Source organism: Prunus mume, linkage group LG6, assembly GCF_029339155.1.
Source record: "Prunus mume cultivar Tortuosa linkage group LG6, ASM2933915v1, whole genome shotgun sequence".
Classification (NCBI taxonomy): domain Eukaryota; kingdom Viridiplantae; phylum Streptophyta; class Magnoliopsida; order Rosales; family Rosaceae; genus Prunus; species Prunus mume.
In genome coordinates, this window is record NC_142703.1 from 3,860,199 (window position 1) to 3,886,500 (window position 26,302).

The 26,302-nt window shown below is 36.8% G+C and overlaps 2 protein-coding genes and 1 pseudogene across 8 annotated transcripts; 1 reads left to right on the forward strand and 2 right to left on the reverse strand.

The window, feature by feature from the left end:
• Positions 1-115: 115 nt before the first annotated feature.
• LOC103336492 (eukaryotic translation initiation factor SUI1 family protein) lies at positions 116-26,238 on the reverse strand. Of its 6 annotated transcripts, none has more exons than XR_016127806.1 (10): positions 25,981-26,238; positions 25,128-25,239; positions 23,528-23,718; positions 23,310-23,404; positions 22,794-23,222; positions 22,577-22,685; positions 20,959-21,604; positions 20,352-20,486; positions 19,485-19,555; positions 116-328 (listed from the first exon to the last, which is right to left on the reverse strand). XR_016127806.1 is itself a non-coding variant. In XM_089054185.1 (9 exons), the coding sequence occupies exons 1-8, from the start codon at positions 26,113-26,115 to the stop codon at positions 20,365-20,367; spliced, it is 1,839 nt and encodes a 612-aa protein (XP_088910311.1). In that variant the 5' UTR covers positions 26,116-26,238; the 3' UTR covers positions 19,239-19,555; positions 20,352-20,364. The 6 variants fall into 6 exon arrangements, 2 of the variants coding, with proteins under 2 accessions (XP_088910311.1, XP_088910312.1); XR_016127808.1 differs by having other exon boundaries at positions 19,485-19,566; XR_016127807.1 differs by lacking the exon at positions 116-328 and adding an exon at positions 19,239-19,454.
• On the reverse strand, positions 6,710-8,436 carry LOC148915866 (uncharacterized). Of its 2 annotated transcripts, none has more exons than XM_089053830.1 (2): positions 7,952-8,436; positions 6,710-7,840 (listed from the first exon to the last, which is right to left on the reverse strand). In XM_089053830.1, exons 1-2 carry the CDS (start codon positions 8,303-8,305, stop codon positions 7,136-7,138), a joined length of 1,059 nt encoding a protein of 352 aa, XP_088909956.1. In that variant the 5' UTR covers positions 8,306-8,436; the 3' UTR covers positions 6,710-7,135. The 2 variants fall into 2 exon arrangements, with proteins under 2 accessions (XP_088909956.1, XP_088909957.1); XM_089053831.1 differs by having other exon boundaries at positions 7,233-7,492; positions 7,603-8,426.
• LOC148915867 (putative carboxylesterase 18 pseudogene) lies at positions 17,814-19,231 on the forward strand (annotated as a pseudogene).
• Positions 26,239-26,302: the final 64 nt, after the last annotated feature.

Sequence of the window (26,302 nt, forward strand, 5' to 3'; positions counted from 1 at the left end):
TGATGAAAAAGATAGACACAAAGCTATAGTTAAGGGAAGTCCCACAGACGAAGTTTTTCTCCACAAGTAATAGCACAACACCTGATAGGCATGCTCGATGTCCACACACGAGAGATATATGAGATTAGCAAATATTATAGCTTTCTTAGTGCAGAACATTATATACAGCTACATAGGTCTGTTGAAACGCTATAATTATTAAGCTAAAAATACAAATATTGCATAATTTCCCCCAAAAAAAAAGACCCCGATATTGCATTGAAAATTCAGCTCCGTACTCTCCAAATCCAAGTTCAATAAATAAAGCCCTCTGGTTCTCATCTATGGGTTCGTTGTATCAAGCACTACTGTTGTGCACTTCGCTTCCACCACAACAATCAACAACGCCATCACTTCCAATCTGAAATCACCTTCTTTTCACCATATGACGTTTCTTGGGTTCTTTTCAGGGGGGAAAAACTACAATATTTTCATAAAGGAATTAACTATTTACAACTCAATGAAAATTGGATAATAAATCACAAGAAAACCATAGACGGAAATTTTGAATCAAATGTATTAACACTACCGGAAAAATAGTATCGAGGGTATCACAGGTCTTTAACTGTTCGGACACAAGTCATTACATGATTGTTGATATAAATGCTGAAAAAGCGAAAGTTTCAAAGGAAACATCAAGACCATAACATAAGTTTTTCCCTTTTATGTCAATCTAACAACAGGACTAACATTGTTCATCATGAACGTAGTCATGCTGGGAACTATTCCTAAAAGAAAGTTACCCTAAGAATAATATAAATGAGAGACAAAGCACCTGTCAGTTTATTGAAAAACTAAAATAATAGATAGCTGGCCAGCACCAATATGTCTGTCATAAGACAGTATGATATGGCTACTTGTCCTAGTCAAATTAATAAGAATAATTTACCCTATGTTGCTCTTACTACCATCAAGAAGAATCAAGTATACCAACCTTTCTCAACCACTCATCTCCTGGTTTTATCAAGAACCTCAATGAATCTCTTTGGGATCCCATATTGTTCAATCATATGCTTTGCCAGATCATCAATCACACCACCTTGAACCACAACCTCATGCCCTTTCTTACCCTGAAAAGAGAAATATAAATGCATGTTCATAAGAAAACCTAGGAAGGGATCCTCAAGAAGCCACAACCAAACTTGCAAGATGCATTTCGTACTATCGGAGAAATTGTATCGTCATACAATAAACAAGAAGAAACAACATTTACATGACTAATAGGAGCACTAATATTCAAACGCCCCACCACCCAAAAAAGAAAAAAGAGAACCACACACTCTTACTTGGTATGGGGAACACAGGACCATCATGTTTTCAAATATAGAAAAACAAAAAATAATCACCTCTGCTTATCATCAACAAAAGACAAATAGAAAGGCAGAAATGTAATATTATCTACTGAAAACTTTCCACACAGACATTAATTTTTCTAATAAATGGCTGCATAAACATTCCGAGTCATGAAGAGAAAAAGTTATGACCCAACAGACATTCATTCAGGGACAATGGAGCACTCCACCTGGTAGTTCAGCCACTGTTCTGCTGCAAGTAAACTTCTTCTGTAGCTCTGATGCCAAAGCTTCAGGGTCCACCAAATGTACAGCGTGGACTCCAGCCCAATGATGCCTATTGAGAAAATGAAATTAGGCTTAACTGTATAAACTCAATCCAGGCAAATCAAATAGTGGCCCACTGATAGGATTTTTAGAACCTGCGCAATAGGGTAAAAATAACTGAAAATACTTGCAAGAATACAAGATAATTGTAGTATAAGTGTTCATGCAAAGTCGTTGTCCCCAAAGATTGTTTGACTAATTTGTAATTAAACTAACTCTTAATTAATAACTAAAATAGATTTTATCAAAGATTTGAAGTTTATGAATTTGAAAAGATTAAATTAATAGTAAAAGAAATCTGAAAGTTGGGAAATAATAACAGCAAAGAAGAAAAACGTTTTCTTTTTAAAGACTAACAATTTAGAGAAAACTAGGGTTCAGCTATCATCGTCGCAATCCTATGCAATTCTATCAATTACTTATGAATTTCCACATGTATGCTTTGAAGGTTAGGTTTTCCTAATGCATATTTTCGTTGTGATGTTCAAGCAAAAACATATGTCTAACATGCAATCCGTCTGTGATGTTCAGATCAAATATAAATATGCAAGACTCATTAAGTTTTATGAAAACCCTTTGAAAAACTATGCAACCCTTAAGAGCGTGATGTTCGCCTTAAGTGAACTTACAACTACTAATCACAAGAAGCCTTCCTCAATTTCAGGTTGATGTTCCAACAGAAATTGCATCAAATTACTTGTCTAAATATCCTAATGGTGCTCAGTCATTAAAATAGATAAATAGTTTTAAACACAATGATTAATAATTCAAAGCAAACATGCATCCATTCATAAGCAAATTAATAAAATTACATATTCATGCTAAGGCTTATGGCCTAGCCCTAGCAAAAGGAATTAGTTACACATATTCATAATTAAAATCAAAGAAAATATCTTTCGAATGAAAATGAATAAAAACAAAGCTCTTCAAGAACCCTAGCCAAAGTCTCTGTCTTCTCCATAATTGCATAAAAAAAAGGTTCCAAAATTCCTGTGAGAAAGAGCTTAAATACCCCTTAAAACCTAGCTGCCAATGTACAACTTTTCTATCCCCACAAGGAACTAATTAAAATAAAATAATACTAGGAAATAAAGTCCAAATTAGATTAGGAGAATCTGCCCAGCCATGTTTTGGTCTCAAATCTCCTCCAAATCTGGCCCAAGATAGCTTGTTTTAAAGATAAAAATATTATGAACATTCTCCAGAAGGTCACGAACCCATCCAAGGTCATCTTGGGCTCTAAAAATACAATAAAAGCCCAAAATGTTACTATTCCAGCACCACGCACTGCTCATTTATTTTATTTCTAGAAATTAACCGCTTGGTAGAAAAATCTGAAATTTTGATACGATCAAGCTAAGTGACTCACGTACATCCTCCAATTGGTATTACTCCAAAATTCTTCCATTTGATTACGTTTTGCTCCAGAGAGAGTCGAAAGTCCTATACTGGAAATATAATTCAAAGTATCAAAGTTCTTCCAAAATATTAACAAAAATGTACTAAGAATGGGGTTAAATATATAATATAAAATCGACTCATCACCCACCCTTATGTAACGAAATCACCACATATACCATCTAGACAGCCCAGCGTGAGCATCCTTATTAAAAATTCATACAGCCTCAACCACTACTTTAGACCTATTCGAACGAAGCTTTTGTCAGGATTGACCTATCCCCACAAATTATTTGTCTTGATAGTGTTAATTCCTTAAAGCCATAACATGTTTAACACTAACCTGAGTCTGACATGGTGCTGGCGCAGATTGGATGATGTTGGAACAGATTGGCAGTATAAGGTATAGAAGTTCTTCTCCTGAGAATCCGATCCTTATAGCTATAACTCTGATGGGTGAATTTCTGTTTAGCTATGTTGTTCATTTCGGATCTAGGAGGGAGCCTTCTATTTATATGCATCTCTCTAAGTGTCTTGCCCATCAAGAAACACTTAGAGATATCCTTCATGCTATAGGATTAATCCATTCCAATCCTTGTAGAATTAGGAACCCTTAAGCCTTCATTATCCTTATTGAACACTGTTTGAGGCTTGCCTAATCGAGATAGGTTTTGAGTTCCTAATAAACAATAAGTCTTTGTAATCCTAAGTTGATTAGAAGATCACTTTAGTAGGTTTAATGTAATAAACCTTCTTACATTCTCCCACTTGATCAAATAATCAATTTAGACTTGTTGTTCATTACTTAATGGCCATGTGGAACTCAAAATTCTCTTGTTCCTTTTATCAAGCCACTGCCATTTTGAAAAATTCATAAAGGACTATCGAAGTACATGGATATATAACATCCAAGACTTTTATAATCACATACATGAATCTGCAAAACACATAAGGCTTCCAATCGGATTGAAAAACAAGAACTGTTTTGGTTTTACTGTATGTGTGACAAAACTGAACAGTTCTTTGCCCACCCTTCAAAACTACCAAGGTTTTAACAATCTTTAATGACTCATTCATAGATTCAAACTGTAAACATAATGTTGACATGATTACAGTTTGGCCTTTGTTCTATTTGTCATCCATAAATAGCAAATGCAGAACATTGTATAAAAGTAATTCAATTAAATCTGCAAAATAAAAACTGTCTAGATAAAACTAGTTAACAAAATCAAAATTAAAACATAACTGTAAGAACTCTAGCTCCCACTGACTCCCACTGACTTTAGGCATCAAAACTGAATTGCAATCCCATGCTTGCCACATGCCTGTGAAAAACATGATTAGGCAACCCTTTATTCAAAGGATCTGCAATCATAAAATCTGTGCCAATGTGACTTAGAGCAGTCTCTCCATCTCGAATCTTTTCCTTCGCAGATAAGAACTTTAAATGCAAATGCCTCATTCCATTTGATCTCTTATTTCCTTGTGCAAAATATACTGCCGCAGTATTGTCATTCCATAACTGAATCGGTTTCTGTATTGAATCCACAATTCTTAGCATAGACATGAAATTTTTAAGCCACATTGCCATTGAAGTAGCTTCATAAACTGCTAAGAATTCTGCTTGCATAGTGGAGGTTGACACATACTGCTGTTTCATGCTCTTCCATGCCACTGCAGCACCTGCAAATAGAAAAACAACTCCTGATGTGCATTTCTTAGTATCTTGGCATCCTGCAAAGTCTGCGTCTGCATATCCTTCCAGCTGCAAATTTTCAACCTTTCTATAGACCAATTTGTACTCTTTAGTTCTCTGCAAATACCTTAATACTTTCTTGCCTGCAATCCAATGTGCTTGGCCTGGATTAGACTGAAATCTGCCAAGAACACTTATGCAGAATGCCAAGTCTGGTCTAGTGCAGACTTGTGCATACATCAAGCTTCCTACTAGTGATGCATAGGGCTTGTCCTTCATCTCCAATCTCTCTTGCTCAGTTTTAGGAGATTGTTCACTGCTCAATTTATCCCCTTTTGAGAAGGGAACATCACATCCTGTACAGTTTCCCATGTTGAACCTTCTAAGCACTTTCTCAATATATGCCTTCTGACATAAGCCGATCATTTTCCTTTCTCTGTCCCTGCTGATTTCTATTCCAAGAACATAGTTTGCCTCTCCCAAATCACTCATATCAAAGTGATCGGACAGCATCCTTTTAGTGTCATGTAACATGGACAGATTGCTACTTGCTAGCAGAATGTCATCCACATATAGCAGCATGAGGATGAAATTCCTTCCATTGAATTTCATATAGATGCATTCATCCAATGGATTATCAATGAAGCCTTGGGACTTAACAACTTCATCAAACTTGAGATACCATTGTCTTGATGCCTGTTTTAGACCATATATTGATTTCTGCAGCTTGCACACTAAATTCTCTTCCCCTTTTGAGCCAAAACCATCCGGCTATTTCATATATATTTCTTCAATCAGTTCTCCATTTAGGAAAGCTGTCTTAACGTCCATCTGATGAAGATGCAGATCAAAATGAGCAACCAAAGCCATTATGACTCTAAATGAATCTTTAGTTGATACAGGGGAGAAAGTTTCATTGTAATCAACTCCCTCTTCTTGTGTGTAACCTTTTGCCACTAATCTGGCTTTATACCTGTCTATTTGTCCTTGTGCATTCCTTTTGGTTTTATAAACCCACTTGCATCCTATAGGTTTGCATCCTAATGGCAAATTAACTAGTTTCCATACTCCATTTTTGCTCATTGATTCTAGTTCAGATTCCATGGCTGCAGACCACTGTGAACTTTTGTCACTTTCCATGGCCTGCTTGAAAGTTGCAGGGTCTTCCTCAGTATTGATGTCATGCTCTGATTCTTGCAGGTAAACAAAGTAGTTATTTGACAAGGCTGGCCTTTTAGGTCTCTGTGATCTCCTGAGTAAATCTGAGCTGTATTAGCTGATATGTCGCATTTCTTCTCTATGCAGTTTGCTGGTTTTCAGTCACTTGTCCTTCATTATTCCCTTCTGCATCCATTGGTGAGGCTTGGTTTTCTTCCAAGGCATCAAAAGGTAAGATAGTGACTTCTCTTGTTTGGTTTTCAGCTGCAGTTTCCTTAGTTTCCAAAACTTCATCAAAAACAAAATCTGCTTCATCTAATCCTTCCTCTTCTTCTTCAATAAAAATTGCTCTCTGTGTTTCCACAAATCTAGTGTTATTTTTAGGACAATAAAACCTATAACCTTTTGTCCTATCTGGATATCCTATGAAGAAACAGCTCACTGTTTTGGAATCAAGTTTCTTCTGCATAGGATTGTACAGCTTTGCCTCTGCCTTGCATCCCTGGTCCTTAGATGAGCCAAGCTAGGCTTTCTTTTACACCAGATTTCGTAGGGTATGTTGTTTGTAGCTTTGGTGGGAATTCTGTTGGCAAGGTAGTTTGCAGTTTTTAAAGCTTCTCCCCATAGAAAAGTAGGAAGCTTTGCACAACACATCATGCTTCTCACCATCTCTATTAAGGTTCTATTTTTTCTTTCTGAAACACCATTCTGCTGTGGTGTTCCAGGATTTGTATATTGTGCAACAATGTCCTCTTGCTGTAGGAAGTTTGCAAAAGGTCATGGATTTCTTCCTTTTTCTGTGAACTTGCCATAGAACTCTCCACCCCTATCTGATCTTACAACTTTTATCTTAGAATCCAGCTGGTTTTCCACTTCTGCCTTGTAGATTTTAAACATTTCCAATGCTTTGGATTTTTCTGTTATCAGATACACATATCCATATCTTGAAAAATCATCTGTAAAAGTAATAAAATAACTGAAACCATCATGTGTATTAACTGGAAAAGGTCCGCAGATATCTGTGTGTATTATCTCAAGTAGTTTCTCACTTCTTATTGCCCCTTTCTTTCTGAGATTTGTTAGCTTTCCTTTTGCACATTCAATGCATGTTTTATCTTGTTCATGGTGATTAAGTGGTGGGAGAATTGATTCTTTGCTTAGGAGATTCATTCTTTCTTTCGAGACATGTCCAAGTCTCTTATGCCATAGTGTGAAAGATTCTGCATTACAAGGCTGTTTTGAACTTAACACAATTTATCATCTCTGTACTTTGATTTGGTAATTTGCAGTTCAAACGAAACATTCCATCGATCAATAATCCATTACCAATAAAACTTTTATTTCTGAAAATGGAGAAACCAGACTCATCAAACTCAAACTGTAAGTTTGATTTTACAAGCTTGCTAACTGATAACAAATTCCTTGTCATAGAAGGAACATAAACGACATCAACTAATTCCAAAATAAAACCTGACTCCAACTCAAGACTAGCTAAACCAACAAAATCTACTCTAACTCTTTCTCCATTTCCCACGAACACCTTCAAGTCATCCTTGTTTGGCACCCTCTTTGTTTTGAATCCCTGCAAAGAGTTAGTCACATGAACTGTTGCACCACTGTCTAACCACCATGAATTAGATAAAACTTCAACTGTATTAGATTCATAAATCACAGAGACATTTTCATGCTTACCTTTTCCCTTTTGTTTGTCCAACCAGCGCTTGTATCTTCTGCAATCTCTCTTTAAATGTCCAAATTTCTTGCAGAAGAAACACTTCAAACCTACTGGACCCGTGCCCTTTGCAGACTCATCTTTCCTTTGCTGCTTATCTGTGTTCTTGTTTTTGGTCCATTCCTTTGGTTTAAACTTAGTATCCTGCACCAAATACACTTGTTCTTTTCCTTTGTCCTTTCTGATACTTTGTTCTTCCTGCACACATATACCTATCAAATCAGCAACTGACCATATCTCCTTCTGAGCAATATAAGTAGTTTTCAGTTGTCTAAAAATGCTAGGTAGAGAATTAATAGCAAAGTGCACCATCATGGTTTCATCCACATGGACTTTTAGAGCCTTCAGCTTGTTTCCTATCTCAACCATGTTCAGAATATGAGTTCTTATGCAGCCTTCTCCATTGTATTTCATATCTGTCAGCTGGCTCATGAGTGTACCAATTTCAGCTTTCTTGGATCCTTGGAAGTTTTCTGCAATAGCTTCCATGAATAGCTTAGCACTCTCAGTTTCAATAATACTGCCTCTGACCTCTTCTGAAATAGACCTCCTCATGATCAGAATTGCCATTTTGTTGGCCTTAATCCACTTTGCATATTTAGTCTTAGTCTCAGCAGATGCATCATTCGCAGGTACTGATAGAGCTTCATCAGTAAGAACCATCTCATAATCCAGAAGTCCAAGAGCAATTTCCACATCTTCTCTCCATTTCTTATAATTTGAGCCAGTGAGAGTTCGAATCGAGTTATGATTGACTGTACATGTTTAAAACAAGATAAGCACTTTATATATAAATTTCCCAGAACTTTAATCAAACACACTTAATCACATCTTTGGACAATGATTCAAGCATGCTTATTGACACTGGAAAACGAGTAGATGTGGATTTCCTGAGCAAAAGATCTTCTACATCTTTAGACAGAAGAAAACCTTTCACTAATCCATATCTATCCATGTCCCATGTCGATCAACCATGATGCAAGACATATCAAACTGCTGACATCTTTGGACAGAAAGCCTTTCGACATGTTTTGCATCATGGTGCAAATTCTGATCATAAACCTTGAATATAGTGATCATGCAATGGTTGAGTCGCTTTGGCTTACTCAATCACGGCACAAGAACTGTAAGCAATGATCTGTAGAAAACTTTAAGAACATGATAAAGTTCATACTTTATACTGTTATCATGTTCATACTTTATAACTTAAAACTGTCAGTTATTTATTCTTAATTTTCCTGCACGAGTTTTGTTAGGTATAACATGATATAACTTAAGCTCTGATACCACATGTTAATTCCTTAAAGCCATAACATGTTTAACACTAACCTGAGTTTGACATGGTGCTGGTGCAGATTGGATGATGCTGGAACAGATTGGCAGTAAGGTATAGAAGTTCTTCTCCTGAGAATCCGATCCTTATAGCTATAACTCTGATGGGTGAATTTCTGTTTAGCTGTGTTGTTCATTTCGGATCTAGGAGGGAGCCTTCTATTTATATGCATCTCTCTAAGTGTCTTGCCCATCAAGAAACACTTAGAGATATCCTTCATGCTATAGGATTAATCCATTCCAATCCTTGTAGAACTAGGAACCCTTAAGCCTTCATTATCCTTATTGAACACTGTTTCAGGCTTGCCTAATCGAGATAGGTTTTGAGTTCCTAATAAACAATAAGTCTTTGTAATCCTAAGTTGATTAGAAGATCACTTTAGTAGGTTTAATGTAATAAACCTTCTTACAGATAGACCTATTTCAACGATTTTCTTTTACATGATTTGACATTCTTATTATTTTATTTTGAGGTGGATAATGCTTTCCTTCTTACTCATAAGGAGAAGTTCCCCCTTACCTACATGTGTCTCTCTTGTTAAGATTAATTAAAGTGAAAAATAATGTGGTTGAGTAACATTAGTAGGCAAGGAGGGAATGAGGGAAGCATTATCCTTTTGAGGCTATCTTGAAACTTACAACAGTAAACGACATAGAGAAAAAAGACTATTTTACACGTATATAAAAATAATTCATAAAAAAGAAAAATTCATACGTTGTAGTCTTCAGATTGTGAAGCCAAGGAAGGCCATGAGACTGAGAATCGTTGCACAAGCAATGGTAAGGAGGCCTCTCTCTTTCATGACCACCCGGAACAAGTAGATTGCTACATCAGCGGTGATGAGCTTTCCGCGTCGAACCAAAACTCGACGACGATTCCCGACAAATGTTAGCAGCACAAGCATTGTGATCCACGCCATCATGGTGGCCCGTGCCGTGATCACAACCAATGCTAGTACCATCAAGGCTCCCAGAATTGGGAGTAAGAGGGCTGTGATGTGATCGTTGTGATGTAGGATAGGATGAGCCACAAAGATGCCAAAAAAGACAGCAAGAATGTCGTGGTTGCAACTGCTTGTGTTGGGGACAAAATCATGGCTGAGGTTGAGGCTGAGGCGATGGGGGAAAACGAAGGAAGGATAGATCACCATGATTGAGAGAAGGATTTGGGGTTGGTTTTTAGTTGTGTTAATTAGTTTGGTTGAATTGAAAATAATGAAGAGTGTGCACGCACATGGGTGGGTTGGCAATGGCACGGCGAGGGAACCACCAACCGACCAAGCTCAATAAATTAATTTCGTATAAGTCCAATTCTTATGATAGAATTTGGGTACAATCCATACACTTGTTGTTAGTAATTCAAGTCCTCTGACTTTCGTGCCACGTAGGATTACTTAACTTTTTTTCATTTATGAGTTTTATTTTTAATTTTCTTAATTTTTTAATTTATGTTGTGCTTCCAATTTTTCCCTTAACATATAAATTAGGTAACCTTCATGTTAAACAATCCTCAGACGGGCAAGAACAGAAAAAATAGCAAAAATCATATCTTTCACGATCAATTATGTACCTATAACACCTATCGTATAGGTAACCTCCTGTCGTATAGGCAATCGCCAACACTATACCTATATCACAGGTATATGCCAAACGGTTAACTGTGCCATAGGTACACACTCCAGAGGTTACATGTCGGTTCTACGTGAAATGCCACATCAAGTCACAAAGTGATAGTTCTTACCACTGACAGATTGTGGTAGAAAAACTATAGCATAGGTACAGTTTCAGAAATTACCTATACAACAGAATCTAGTTGAGGAAAACCCAATTATGATATTTGTCTATTAGAGATTCATAAGTCAGCAAATGAAGTTGGATATACTGGAGCAATAAACTCCTACTGCATTCAAATCCCAATTTATCTGCTATGGGTTGTAGCTATGAGACGTGGCCCTGACGTTGCTTGCACTTTGGCCACTGGCAGCACCCAAAATCACAACAACACAAATCAGTAATAGCACTACCATTAACATTAACTTCCTCATTTTCATCAGCTCTTGGTTTTTCTCTCTAATATATTTCGTGGGATATGATGTTCATGTTTTGCAAAGTACCTATAGCATATACAGTTTCAGAGATTACCTACACAACGGGTTCTAGTTGAGGAAAACCCAGTTATGATATTTTTCTATTAGAGATTCATAAACTAGCAAATAAAGTTGGATATGCCAGAACAAATTTGCAGTAAAACCATTCACCAATAATTGAGGAAAGCAACAACAAACAGACTCTCGAAAAGCATCAGGACCAAACCGTAACAGAAAAGTATGAACGTACGCTTACAGGATACATGAACTTCAACTGACGCCACAACTGATGATAATCCAAAAAATTCGGGTTATTCCATTTGTAATTGTCACATTCCGGGATCGACTCGCCATAACACGATATTGTCTGCTTTGGGCCCCCTATCCGCCATCACAGTTTTGTTTCTAGGAACTCACAAGTAACTTCCTGGGTCACCCATCCGATTGCTCTAGCCCCAACTCGCTTAACTTCAAAGTTCCCATGACTTCGAAGCCAGTGAGCTCCCAAAAGGCCTCGTGCTAGATGGAGACTGACATGTACATATAAGGCACACCACCTCCTCTTCGTTGGTCAATATGGGATGTTACAATAATAGCGAATCATAAGTAGGAACCCAAAAATCTTCCCATTAAGGAACCAAAAATCTTCTGCGATTTAGGGGCTGTTAGATATGCGATTTGGATCAACCTCCTTTACTTTCCGTTTGTATATAATGGCAGGAGTTGTACATGCTAAAATATGAATATGGTTTGAATACTTTAGATTAAGTTTTATTCTTCTCCGTAAGGAAGTATATATAGGAGTTTACATGAGTTCTTTACAAGGAAATAGATACAGTAATCAATTAGGATAGTATCTCCTAATTATACAATGATTTGTCAACTATATAAAATACGAAAGTAAATCCTTTAATTAATCAAGGAAATAAATCTCTTTGATTAATTAGGAGACTCACGTCAACACTCCTCCTCAAGTTGGTCCATATATGTCACCAATGCCTAACTTGGTAAGTGATTCATGAAATACTCTTCTACAAACAGCTTTTGTTAAGACATCTGCCAGTAGATCTTTTGATTTTATAAATGGTAGGTGGATGATCTTATTCTCAATTTTTTCTTTGATGAAATGTCTATCCACTTCAACATGTTTGGTTCGATCATGTTGAACTGGATTATAGGCAATATTGATAGCTAACTTGTTGTCACAATGCAAATCTATATGCTTTTCTGGCTTGAAACCCAATTATGTCAAGAGTCTTCTGATTTATAATAATTCACAAACTTCATGAGTCATTACTCGATACTCTGCTTCTGTACTAGATCGAGAAACCACATTTTATTTTTTACTCCGCCAAGTGACTAGGTTATCTTCCACAAATGTAAAGTAACTAGAAGTGGAGCATTTATCTGTAACGGAACCAGCCCAATCAACATCTGTATATCTAACAACTTCAAGATCTCTATTTTTTACGAACATTAATCCTTTTCCATGGGCTGACTTTAAGTATCTTAAGATCCGATCAACTACATTCCTATAAGAAACACCGAGTGAATGCATAAACTGACTAACCACACTCACAGCATATGCAATATCTGGTCTTGTGTGTACCAGGTATATCAACCTTCCAACAAGGCGTTGGTACTGTTCTTTATTGGTTGGTTATTGGTCCATGTCTTCACACAATTCGTGATTCATCTCAATGGGTATGTCAGCCAGCTTACACCTAAGCATTCCTATTTCAGTGAGTAGATCCATTACATACTTCCTTTGAGACATAAATATAATGGTTTTTTACCTTGCTACCTTAATTTCGAGAAAGTACTTCAAATCACCTAAATCCTTTATCCCAAATTTCCGAGACAAAAACTTTTACATCTTCAGTTGCTCTTCGGTATTGTTTCCAGTTATGACTATATCATCTACATGAACAATCAATGCAGTAAGTCTTCTTCCATCACGCTTCATGAACAAGGTGTGATATGAATTACTCTGTGTATATCCAAAATTCTTCATAGATTTAATAAGTTTGTCAAACCATGCTTTGGGAGATTGCTTTAATCTATAAAATGACTTTTTGAGCTTGCAAATGTGATTCTTCTTGTCACGAGCTATATTACATCCTGGTGGTAGGTCTATATATACTTCTTCTTCCAAGTCTCCATGTAAGAATGCATTTTTGACATCAAATTGATGTAATGGAGAATCAAGATTTATTGCTAGAGACAATAGGACTTTTATAGTGTTAATCTTGGCTACTGGAGTAAAGGTCTCTTGGTAGTCTATCTCATATCTCTGTGTGTACCCTTTCGCCACTAGTCTAGCTTTATATCTTTCAATGGATCAATTTGCTTTGAGTTTCACAGTATAAATCCACATGCATCCTACTATCTTCTTTCTATTAGGTAATGGCACGAGTTCCCATGTAACATTCTTTTGGAAGATTTACATTTCTTCATTCATGGCTTTTTTCCATTTTGGGTTTTCTAGTACTTCAGTCACACTGTTGGGGACAGATATGTCAGCCAATTGTTTCACAAAATGCACACGTTCCTCTGATAATCTGGTGAGTGATATATAATTATTGATGGGGTATTTCCTTTTGGCCTTAAGATTTGCTTCATATTGTACTCGAGGTTTGCCACGGTTCTTCCTTTCTCGAAGCCGATATGTAGGTTCATGCGCTCAAATCAAATCATCATGGAATATTTCATTAGTGTTATCGGGGAAAAATGGAACTGAATGACTTCCTCAGCAGGTGATTTGTGTAATACTGGGAAGAATTCTATGGAGCGGGCAAAATCTCATAAAATGGTTCAATTAACTCCTTATGAGTTTGACAACATGGAGACAACTGATCATTTTCCTCTAGCAACTGGTCGTTTTGAAGCACTTTATTCGTGTTCAAAGAACTAAAGGGGGCGACTGGTCGCTTTCCACTGGGGACCGATCATTTTGAAGCAGAGTGACATCCTGGGGAAAAAATTGAGAATTTGAGGAGTGGTAGATTCTCGATTCTCCTCATGTGCTGCTGAAAAATATATGTCGTGTTCCCGGAACACAACATTCATGGAAGTATAAACCTTATGACTAGGAGGATGATAACACCGGTATCCTTTCTGATGAGGTAAATAGCCAATGAAAACACACTTTTAGGATCATGGATTTAATTTGCTTCGTTGGTGATCATGTAAGTGAACAAATACAACACAGCCGAAAATTCAGGGTTTCAGGTTTGGGGTGAGAGGTATTTGGATATGGTGGTGAAGTGTTTGAAGTGGTGTTTAGGAATTTATGATACTAGAGGGAATCCGATTGATGAGGTATGCTGCAGAGATGACGGCTTCTCCCCAAAAAAGATCGAGCCATATTGGCACCAAAGAAAGAGGCACGAACTACTTCCAATAAATGTATGTTCTCTCTTTTAGACACTCCATTCTATTGGGGAGTGTAGGGGCATGAGCCTTGATGTATGGTACCATGATCTTGTAAGAACTAGTTAAGATCATATTTGAGAATTTCTCCGCCATTGTCAGAATGAAGAACCTGAAATTTGCATGAAATTGGGTCTCCACCATTTGATGAAACTGTTGAAACTTGGAACTGACTTCCCATTTACTTTTGAGAAGGGAACCCAAGTCATGTGTGTGCAATCATCTATAAAAGTGACAAACCTTCGAGCTCATGCCGGAGTGACAATTTTAGCAAGTCCCCAAACATCATAATGAACAAGAGAAAACGAAACCAAACTCTTATTTGAACTTTTTGAGAATAGGACACGATGACTCTTAGCCAATTCACACATATCACACTGGAAGTTGGAAACATCAAGACTGAAAAATAATGATGAAAACAACTTCTTAAGATAACCGAACGAGGCATGCCCAAGACGTTTATGCCATAACCAAACTTGGTCTCTCTCCTCCTCAGAACGAGTTTCACTGGTTGTGAAAGCTTGACTAACATTGGTCTCACTATCCGGTGCCTAGTCCAAGTAGTAGAGTATGTCTCGCCAAGTACCACAACCAATTGTTTTTCCTGTGAAGATGTGTTGAAAAACACATTAATTCAACCAAAATGTTACAGTACACTCCAAAGTAGTAGTAAGTTGTGCAACATATAACAAGTTATGGTCCAATGATGGAACAAGTAATACAAAATCCAGATGTAGGGAAGTAGAGAGAGATAAAGAGCCTTCCCCAACCATAAGGGAAGGGGTACCATTAGCATTAGACACTACCGATGGAGTGGATGATTTGTTACTAATAGGTTGGCCAGGATCAAATGTCATGTGATCCGTAGCACCCGAGTCGATAATCCATGCGAATTTTTGAGATGACGTATGAAAAGCAGAACCTTTGGTGGTGGCGATAGAAGCATGAGTCCGGGTAGCCGGGTCAACATAATTGACTGCATGCTTTTGTGAGTCTGCAATAAGAGAGAGAATCGTAGAGGGTCCTGACATCGCAGGGGAAGTAAGATCTGATATGAAAATGTGAGAAATTTAATTTGAGATGTATGTATATGAGATTTGAGGGTATGTGTTTAGGGATTTTGATAAGAGGATTTGAGGACTTTAGAGTTGAGGGGTTTGGTTTTGAGGAATTTAAATATGAGGAATTTGATTTAGGCCCCCGTCTAGTAACATTTTCGGAAAATGTTTTCTCAAAATATTTTCAGAGAATAAAAACGAGAAAACGAATTTGTATTTTCAGAATTTGAGAACGCGTCTGGTAGATTAATTGGAAAACATATTCAAAAAATAAAAATAGTGAAAATGTGTCTGGTAGTACAAAAAATGAAAACAGTCCAAACTTGATAGTACATAAAATAACAAAAACAAAGAATGTACAACTGTAATTAAAATACATCATGTAATTATGTAAATTTATTTATTCTATACAACTTTATGTAATCAATATGTGAATTATTTTTCAAAATTATTTTCTTAATCATTTAAAAAAAAAAGAATAAAATTCGACAGTATAAAACTAGAATTATCTTTTAAAAAAATTAAAATGAACAACCACAAGCCAACCTTCTCCTTCACTCTCTACAAAACCCACCTCAATCCTATCGCCTCCCCTATTTTACTCTATCCCTCTAGATACCTCTCTCTCTCTCTCTCCCAAAAATTAAAACTCACCCACTGCCTTCACACCCACCCCTTAACATTGCAGTAACCCCATCAACCCACCTCTCTCCATCTCTCAATTATCTTCTTCATTATCATACAAAAAGAAGACTTCTATGGAAAGAATAGAAGACCCACTAATTTCACCACAAAAAGAGAGAAGACCCATGTGTATTTTCTCAAAAATAGAAGATCCAGTGTGGAAAAATGACGAGCCTGAAATAAATGGGTGAGCTTGAGATAAATGGAAGATAGAGTGAAGAGAGACTAAGAATATTGTTCAGAGATTGCAAAATGTGTTTCCGCATATTCATTGAAAATGCTGAAAACGTTGTTTTGTTGTTTTCAACTTTTGTACGTGAAATAGAATTCATTTTCACAATTTTGTTTTCAGCGTTTTCTCTCTGTACCTACCGAACGCAATCTCACCTATTTTCATTTTAGGAAAACAGAAAACGGGCCTATAAAACATTACTGAACGGGCCCTTAGGGTTTTGAATTTGAATATAAGAAATTTGTTATGAAGGTTTGGAGACAACCTAGGATCGATTGCTCTGATACCATGCTAAAATATGAATATGATTTGAATATTTTTGGTTAAGTTTTATTCTTCTCCATAATGAGGTATATGTAGGAGTTTACATGAGTGTTTTACAAGGAAATAGATACAGTAATCAATTAGGATAGTATCTCTTAATTATACAATGATTTATAAACTATATAAAATAATAAAATAAATCCCTTAATTAATCGAGAAAATAAATCTCCTTTATTAATTATGAGACTCACATCAACTGTACATACATTAAAATTAGTGGGCACACTATTTGCGTAGGGTGGCTGCATGACTGGACTTTAGGACTGAAATTAATAGATAACAATTACTGTCCTGCAATCAATCTGTAATTCTAAAATTGGACCCATATGTATCTAAGAGCCCCATAACATTATAGCATCCGTTAAGCCAACCAAAGTATAATAAGTATGGATGTCAAACCAAATACACAAGTACATTAATGATGTATTTTTCTTTCTATATATGTTATAGGTGCACAAATTTGCCTTAATAAATTTGTTAGCGAAGGGTGAATCTCTACAAATTTGTTAGCCAAGTTGATATCAATTTGGTGTAAATATATAAATGTGATATGGTGTTTGAGATATTTTATAATTTTACAATTAGATATACGAGTGTGTGTCAAGAAAGATATAGTTCCTCTTCAAACTTTTGACTTCTTATAGAATTTGAGATCTCTTTTAATATTAAAAAAACACCACTATATTAGTAGAATGCAATTTTTATAAGGACTTGTTAAAATAATGTTCTAGTCTTCTTTTTAAATAAAATTTAACTTAGATTCATTCTAGATGTTGCAATGCAAGATGACGAACGCACTTGATGGGGCTTAAGTTGACCTCTCTCTAGGTAATTGTTACTTTCATTATTATTTGAGCAAAGAAAAACCTTTTTTTTTTTTTGGGGTTAAGAAACCAAAGAAAAATTGTCACACACAAAGTTGCAACAGACTAGTTAATGCATTTGTATTTTGTCACACGCACAGTTGAGTCGATCTAAAAACTTAATGATGGCGGGCCTTGCCACCGGAGAATTAATATATATATATATATATAACGTGCATGAATTGTATATATATAATTCACATTGCTTTGCTTTGCTTCAGTAAGAGAGCTGGAGACGCCTACACATATAGAAGAAGAAATGGACCAAAACCAAAAGCAGCTAGCCTCCCCACATCTTTCATGGAGACTCCGTCTCTTCCTATCCTCCTTTTCCTTCGCCGTAGACGCCTCTCGCCGCTCAAACGGCACTCTCAACCGTCGTTTCGTCAACCTCCTGGACTTCAAATCCCCTCCTCTAACCAAACCTCACAAAAACCTCAAAAGCTCTGACGTCATCGTCGACTCTTCCCGCAACCTCTGGTTCCGCCTCTACACTCCCACCGCCTCCGCATCCGCCACCACCCTTCCCGTCATCGTCTTCTTCCACGGCGGAGGGTTTGCGTTCCTGGCCGCCAACTCAAAACTCTACGACGACTTCTGCCAGAGGCTCGCTCGCGAACTCCCAGCCGTCGTGGTCTCCGTCAACTACCGCCTCACTCCGGACCATCGGTATCCGTGCCAATACGACGACGCATTCGACGTCTTGAAATTCATGGAGAACGACGGCCACTACTTTGAGGGCGCGAATCTCAAACAATGCTTCCTCGCGGGAGACAGTGCAGGTGGAAACATAGCGCACCACGTGGCGCTCAGATGTAGCGGACACGTGTTCCAGAATTTGAAGGTTGTTGGGATCTTGTCGATCCAGCCGTTTTTCGGAGGAGAGGAACGGACGGAACCCGAAAGGAGGCTGGTGGGAGTGCCGGTAGTGAATTTGGAGCGGACGGACTGGATGTGGAGGGCGTTTTTGCCGGAAGGGTCGGATCGGGATCACCCGGCGGCGAACGTGTTCGGACCCAAATCGGAGGATATATCGGGGTCGGATTATCCGGCGACGATTGTGTTCTTGGGAGGATTTGATCCGCTGCAAGAGTGGCAGAAGAGATACTACGAGGGGTTGAAGAAGAGCGGGAAAGAAGCTGAGCTGGTGTATTATCCGAACGCCATTCATACTTTCTATGTTCATCCGGAGTTAGAAGAGTGTGCTGCTTTTTTTAACAATGTCAGAGATTTCGTGCAATTGCAAATTGTAAGCAGACGGAACATAAAATAGGATATCATTCAGGAGGATGATTTCATATATGAATGGTAGGGGCCATCCATGGTAGTTTTGTTTAAGTGGCTAGTTAATGATTTTCTTGCAATTTTAGTCAAAAATAATTTAAGGAAAGAATTCCGATTACCATTCCAGATAGCTCTCTCGTAGAAAACCTTTCATCTCAGAGGCGGTTTGTAAAAGCCTTTCACTGAATCACGTCATGTGATGAAAAAGATAGACACAAAGCTATAGTTAAGGGAAGTCTCACAGACCACATGTAATGGCACAACACCTGATAGGCATGCTTGATGTCCACACACGAGAGATATATGAGATTTGCAAATATTATAGCTTTCTTAGTGCAGAACATTATATACAGCTACATAGGTCTGTTGAAACGCTATAATTATCAAGCTAAAGATACAAATATTGCATAATTTCCCCCAAAAAACAAAAAAACTCCGATATTGCATTGAAAATTCAGCTCCGTACTCTCCAAATCCAAGTTCAATAAGTAAAGCCCTCCGGTTCTCATCTATGGGTTCGTTGTATCAAGCACTACTGTTGTGCACTTCGCTTCCACCACAACAATCAACAACGCCATCACTTCCAATCTGAAATCACCTTCTTTTCACAATATGACCTGAGAGAAAACTGTAATATTTCACATCCAACAATACTTGAGTATATGCATCTTTACGTTTCTTGGGTTCTTTTCAGAGGGGAAAAACTAAAATTTTCATAAAGGAATTAACTATTTACAACTCAATGAAAATTGGATAACAAATCACATCCATAAATCACAAAAATGCAGTGGCCGGCCCTGTTTCAAACTTATCTAAATTTTATGAAAAATAAAAAAAATTTAGATCAACTGTACTATTTGTTGGAAGTTAAATATCAACAGTAACGGGATCTATCAATAGACATATTGACAAAATATCAATCTCAAGAAAACCTTAGACGGAAATTTTGAATCAAAAGTATTAACACTACCGGAAAAAAAGTATCAAGGATATTATAGGTCTTTAATACTGTTCGGACACAAGTCATTACATGATTGTTGATATAAATGCTGAAAAAGCGAAAGTTTCAAAGGAAACATCAGGACCATAACATAAGTTTTTCCCTTTTATGTCAATCTAACAACAGGACTAATATTGTTCATCATGAACGTAGTAGTGCTGGGAAGTTTTTTTTTCCCACCTAAAGTAATAGTAGTTATCTCTGCAGTAGCTATTCCTAAAAGAAAGTTACCGTAAGAATAATATAAATGAGAGACAAAGCACCTATCAGTTTATTGAAAAACTAAAATAATAGATAGCTGGCCAGCACCAATATGTCTGTCATAAGACAGTATGATATGGCTACTTGTCCTAGTCAAATAAATTTACCCTATGTTGCTCTTACTACCATCAAGAAGAATCAAGTATACCAACCTTTCTCAACCACTCATCTCCTGGTTTTATCAAGAACCTCAATGAATCTCTTTGGGATCCCATATTGTTCAATCATATGCTTTGCCAGATCATCAATCACACCACCTTGAACCACAACCTCATGCCCTTTCTTACCTGAAAAGAGAAATATAAATGTATGTTCATAAGAAAACCTAGGAAGGGATCCTCAAGAAGCCACAATAAGTACTATTCCCAGACAACCAAACTTGCAAGATGCATTTCGTACTATCGGAGAAATTGTATCGTCATACAATAAACAAGAAGAAACAACATTTACATGACTAATAGGAGCAATAATATTCAAACGCCCCACCACCCCAAAAAAAAAAAAGAGAACCACACACTCTTACTTGGTATGGGGAACACAGGACCATCATGTTTTCAAATATAGAAAAACAAAAAATAATCACCTCTGCTTATCATCAACAAAAGACAAATAGAAAGGCAGAAATGTAATATTATCTACTGAAAACTTTCCACACAGACATTAATTTTTCTAATAAATGGCTGCATAAACATTCCGAGTCATGAAGAGAAAAAGTTACGACCCAACAGACATTCATTCAGGGACAATGGAGTACGGTACCTGGTAGTTCAGCCACTGTTGTGCTGCAAGCAAACTTCTTCTGTAGCTCTGATGCCAAAGCTTCAGGGTCCACCAAAAAAGTTTCCAGTCCTGACAATTTGGTTACTTTCTTATTACCTTGCCGCCTTTCTGTCATTATTTGTATTGTTTTCAAACCACCTTTACGAACAACCGACTCACTTCCCCTCGTCACAACGTGATGGGCTTGCATCCGGTTTACAAATGCTGCTCCTAAATCCCTCTTATGAATTTCCGTTGGGTACATTGTACCTTTTTTTATGGCTCCTTTGAACAGTGCATCACATAATATTGGATCCAAAACCACAATGGATTTATCTGTCTGCTTAACCAAGTTTTCTTTTTCAACATATGTAAAGACAATATCAGTGGCCTCTGAAGCACTGTAAAGTTTTCCTGTGTCAGCCCCTACAGAAGCTAATATGGGATTTACGTGTACACTTGGTTTATAGACCTCGACCACTTCAAGCATTTTGAGTGACCGACTTTCACTGACGGTAGGAACACCAGTTTGAACAGTTTTCTCCACTTGCCGTTTCTCTGGCTTGAAAGATGAGTAATCTGGATGCTTGCGGTTAACGGATAATAATATGGACTCCTTTTTATATTTATCTTCTTTCACTGTAATCTGCACATGTTTTGAAGCCAACATAGCATGAGCAACGAGAATAAAGATTCATCTAAAAAACTTAACTGTAAAAAGGCATAACAGTTACAAGAACATCAAAATTCAATCACCTGTCTCTGTTAAACTTCTCTACTTAATCAAGGTTATCACCCCCTTTCAGAACATACCAGAGATTTCTTAACAAGCTAAGCATAAATATCAACAAGACTCAAAAGTCACAACTCAGTACTGCTACCAAAATCCAACTTGCCATCTACGCATAAATTCACAGAAAAGGTGCCCATGAACCACTATTCTCCAGTTATAGATCACTGAACTAAAATGAAAAAAATCATGCCTTCTTTTTTTTATCAGCAGAATGGAAAACTAAAGACAACAAAATTGAAAGACAAGCCATCAAACGAAGAAATACACTGCTGAAACCAATAAAGGAAGACTATATGACTGATCTTGGAATTAAAGTTTTTTTTTTTTTGCTCACTGTATACTTCTTTTTCATAATGCTCGTAGAAACTTAGGATAAAATCTTTTTAGTCTCTCTTCCGAGTTCCAAAGCAATCCTATTAACATAGCTGAGACCAATAATGCCACTTATAACTCTCAAAAATCAATTTAACTTGACACATAAGAATACCTCTGAAAACATTTAAACTTAATTCTTCATGTATGCCCTGAATATAATAAAGCACAACCTTAAATTTACTAGAATACAGATTAATAACTATAAATAAGTACTGTTACAACTTTGTCTGTGCTTGCTAAAGAGTAAGACTCACAACTCAATTCAGCATCCTATTCATTACTATCACTTGGTGCTCTTACTACAAGACCACTTAGAAGTTTAGAACTCATTGGCTTGCAAAATCAAGAAAACTAGAGGATATCCAATAAGATACAAGCTCCCAAAATGACAAGGTTAAAGCACTAAAAGGGTTCTCTTTCAAGGAGAAGAAAATGAAAAGCTGTACGCACCAATCCCGTAGAAGATTTAGCTTGTAACCACTTCGATAATTTTTTGTATGATGATTTCTTGATGTCTAGTGTGATCCCGGAAGGCCTACAAGGCAAAACATGGTTTGACCTGTAGAAAACAAAAAACAAGTGAAGGAAATTTTATAAATCAAATGTTTACACCAGAGAGAGAGAGAGAGAGAGATCATGTGGAACAAATATAATATATTTATCATACCAAAGTGTGCTTCCAGGCATGGGAAGGTCTTTATCCTTAACAGTTGTATGCAATGCTTGCAAAAGGCATTTTTCTAAAAGCGTGTCTACATCCTCAGTGGAAAGAGGATGTTGATCCTCCCCAATCGACTGATCAGCAGAGCCATCATCTGTTACCTTCAGATCGTCTACATGTGCAGCTATTTCTTCAGCAATCTCATTCCCAGAATTGGTCTGTGCCACCGAAGCAGAACTAGGTTCAGAGAGCACATCAGCAACATCAACAGATTGCCCATTTTCCTTATCACTGATGCCATTCTGTTGATCATTTGAACTATCATTTGCACCAGAGTATGAATCAGAAACTTGCAATGATGACAAGGTAGGATCCTCAAACACAACATCTTCAAAAAAGCCCGCATTTGGCACATAAGGACACTCTACTGATTCCCTGGAAAAAGATCCCAACAAAAATGTTATTATACAAAATTTCCAATTATTGATCAATCTCTATGTCTGTTTCTCCACAGATACTTACCAAAGTAAGTCATGGTAATAGTGCATAATCTTTAAGGCCTTTCCTCGTAAGCCAGCTTTTGCTGCTTCAGTACTGCTCATAGTGGTAATCCCCACCTGTAGTGAAATTGACAAATAAGAAGAATATGCCCTAATTTTAATTTAAATAAATAAATGAACTGAAGGTTTGTCCTGGTAATCCTAAATGCATTAGCATGTACTTATTAAAAAGAGCCTTACAGCAATTGGAGCAGGATTTCCTGGAACTTTTACTGCCCATGCTTCCCCTGCTATAAATGAAGGTAGACCTTCAGCAGGTATGCTGATACCAGGGAACATCAAATCCGCCCCTCCAATGATATATCGAGAAACCTCACCCCCTTTCAGCATGAAAGAAGGCAAGAGATCAGGGACCTTCCAGAGTGCATAAACTGAAATGGAAAACCATCAAGCAAATAAAAATTGTGAATATGTTGCACATATGCTCTTACTAGCATATTTTGCATGATTGACCACATTCTACCAGAGAGACTTCTTCAACTTTTTATTGACCCAAATTAGGAAGTGAACAACCAAGTCCTATGTTTCTTCAGCTTTGTATATTCTTTTATAGAAATTATTAAATAATTTAAATTGCTTTACTTATAGTTTGGCGTCACTCTTATTCCAAACCAAATTAGGGGCCAAACTTCTTGGCAATTTTCATTTATTTCCTTTCTGAATCATCAGTAGTGTGCATGTGCAGTGTGTTCTAAAGATTTTTAAGATACAAATCCACTACATTAATTTAGGATCATGCCTCAACACTATTGTGAGAAAAGATTGCACCATAGAAAGATTGTACACTCACATGGTAACCTTTCAAACATAACTTCTACAACTTATAACACAACGTAACCCAATCAAAAAAACACTTAAACAAGCCAAACCAGTTCCAAAGAGAAATAAATACAGTTATTTAAATAAGAAGAATTAATTACACTTTTGAACTTCAATAGATTAGTTAATTTAATGTGTTCAGTTCGTAACTAAATCTTTCACTAACAGGAAACAGGAACTCAAGTAGTCATGTGACAGCATGAAAAGTAGTTCACATTATAATTTATTTCAAAAAAGTTTCTCCATATAACAACCAAATTGCGCATCATGAAATGCAGGAAATTTAGATTTTAAAACTAATAATAAGAATATATATATATCTACACACACACATATACAGAGAGCTTCCATTGAGGGGCGCCCTTGTAGGGCTCACTTCGCATTGTATTTCACTAATCCAAACCGTCTATTTTTTAGATAATCATTCAAAGATCATCTCTACAAAAATCACTTGAATGTGATATAATTTGAACATTCAATTGAGTTATTGAAATTTTAGTACTTTCTTGAAGCACCGTGTTCATTGATTTTGTAGTACACGATTGGATGTCGAAACGGTTTCCAATTTGTCTAATTTTTTGCAAGGATGATCTATGAATGTAGACTTAAAAAATAGATGGTTTGGATCTTTGAAAAAAAATTCGTAAGGAACCCTAAAGGGTGTCCCTCAATAGAAGGGGACTGTGTGTATGTATATGTATATATATTAGTAGACATTATTTGTTTGATTAGGCTCTCTTTCGAGAATTATCATAGCAATCAAAGTAGTGTCTTTGATACACATACTCCTCTCAAACAGAAAGTTAAAATTATTGTCTTCATACTTCTTGGTGTTATGCTAGCATCAACCTCATTCAAAAGAACTACCTAGTCAAGTGTCGCACATACTAGAAAAATATAGTATGGCTAAAAACCAAACCAAACATTAAGGAAAGAATATTTGAAAAAGATGGTGTGATACCTGTGGGAAAAATGTCTGTGCCACGCCCATCAATATCAAAGAAGATAGGAAAGCCTCCCTCTACACCATATACATGGACTCGATTTTGAAATTTTGCAACTGCTATCTCCACCTAGAAGATTAATTTCATAAAAAGATGCAGTTGTCAGTAATGAAGCTATTTTATCCAAAAAAAATCTAATATCAAAACTTCCCCCCACTTATTTCTTTTGTAATTCGTACTGGATGTTTCATTATCAACTCACTAACTTAAGAATAATTGCATTCTGGTTATTAGTACAATCACTCACTGCAATTGGCAATAACTAGGTGCAAAATTTTAGTAAGAATGCAGTAATTTGAACTCAGGGCACCAGTACAAATGACAACCAAAACAATGGAAAAAGAAGTCTAGTAAACCCACAACTAGAATAGGATTAGGCTAATTTTGAAAATCGAAATGCATACCAAAGTGCATTTCGTGAAAATTTTAAAATTCAAAACTAGAATAGGATTAGGCCAATACTAAAATTCTGGTAAACAAGGGAAATGGCTCCTATCTAAAATGCTACACTACTACATGGGATAAATAAATAAATCCTACTAATCCGAACAGGAATAATAGATTATCCAAACTCATCATAAGTGTTTAAGATTAAACAAAAACCTTAACCCCGCTTTCAACTACGCTTAAAAAACAAACCCAGAATTCATTTACCAATCATTGGATGTATTCAAATTTGCAGCACTAAAACTCGAGGAAGCAGAAAAACCCAGAAACCTACCGAACCCATTTCGAAATGAGAAATGCCAAGCAATCCCAATACCCAATTAATGGAGAAACAACATACAAAATCATGAATTGAAAGACGACCTTGGGAGGGAGTACAGAATCGATATCGGACTCAGAAGCTCTGGGAAATTTGTTTTTGAGGCTTCTCTTAAGCTTCTTCCTATCAGCCCCTGACAGTCTCTGGTGTGACCTTGCTTCCACTGCCTTCTTGAACATCTTTGTTTCTCAGTTCTTCTTTCTTTCTGAGAGTGCGTTTTCACATTTCAGGCATGTGTTTGTGTTTGCGCTGTTTAGACAGAGTAGAAGGTTCTGGGCAAAAACTGCTAGGGCGGTGCGGTTAGCCCTTGGGCTTAAAAACATATAGTAAATATACGCAAACTCTATTTGGGCAAACACCTAATAC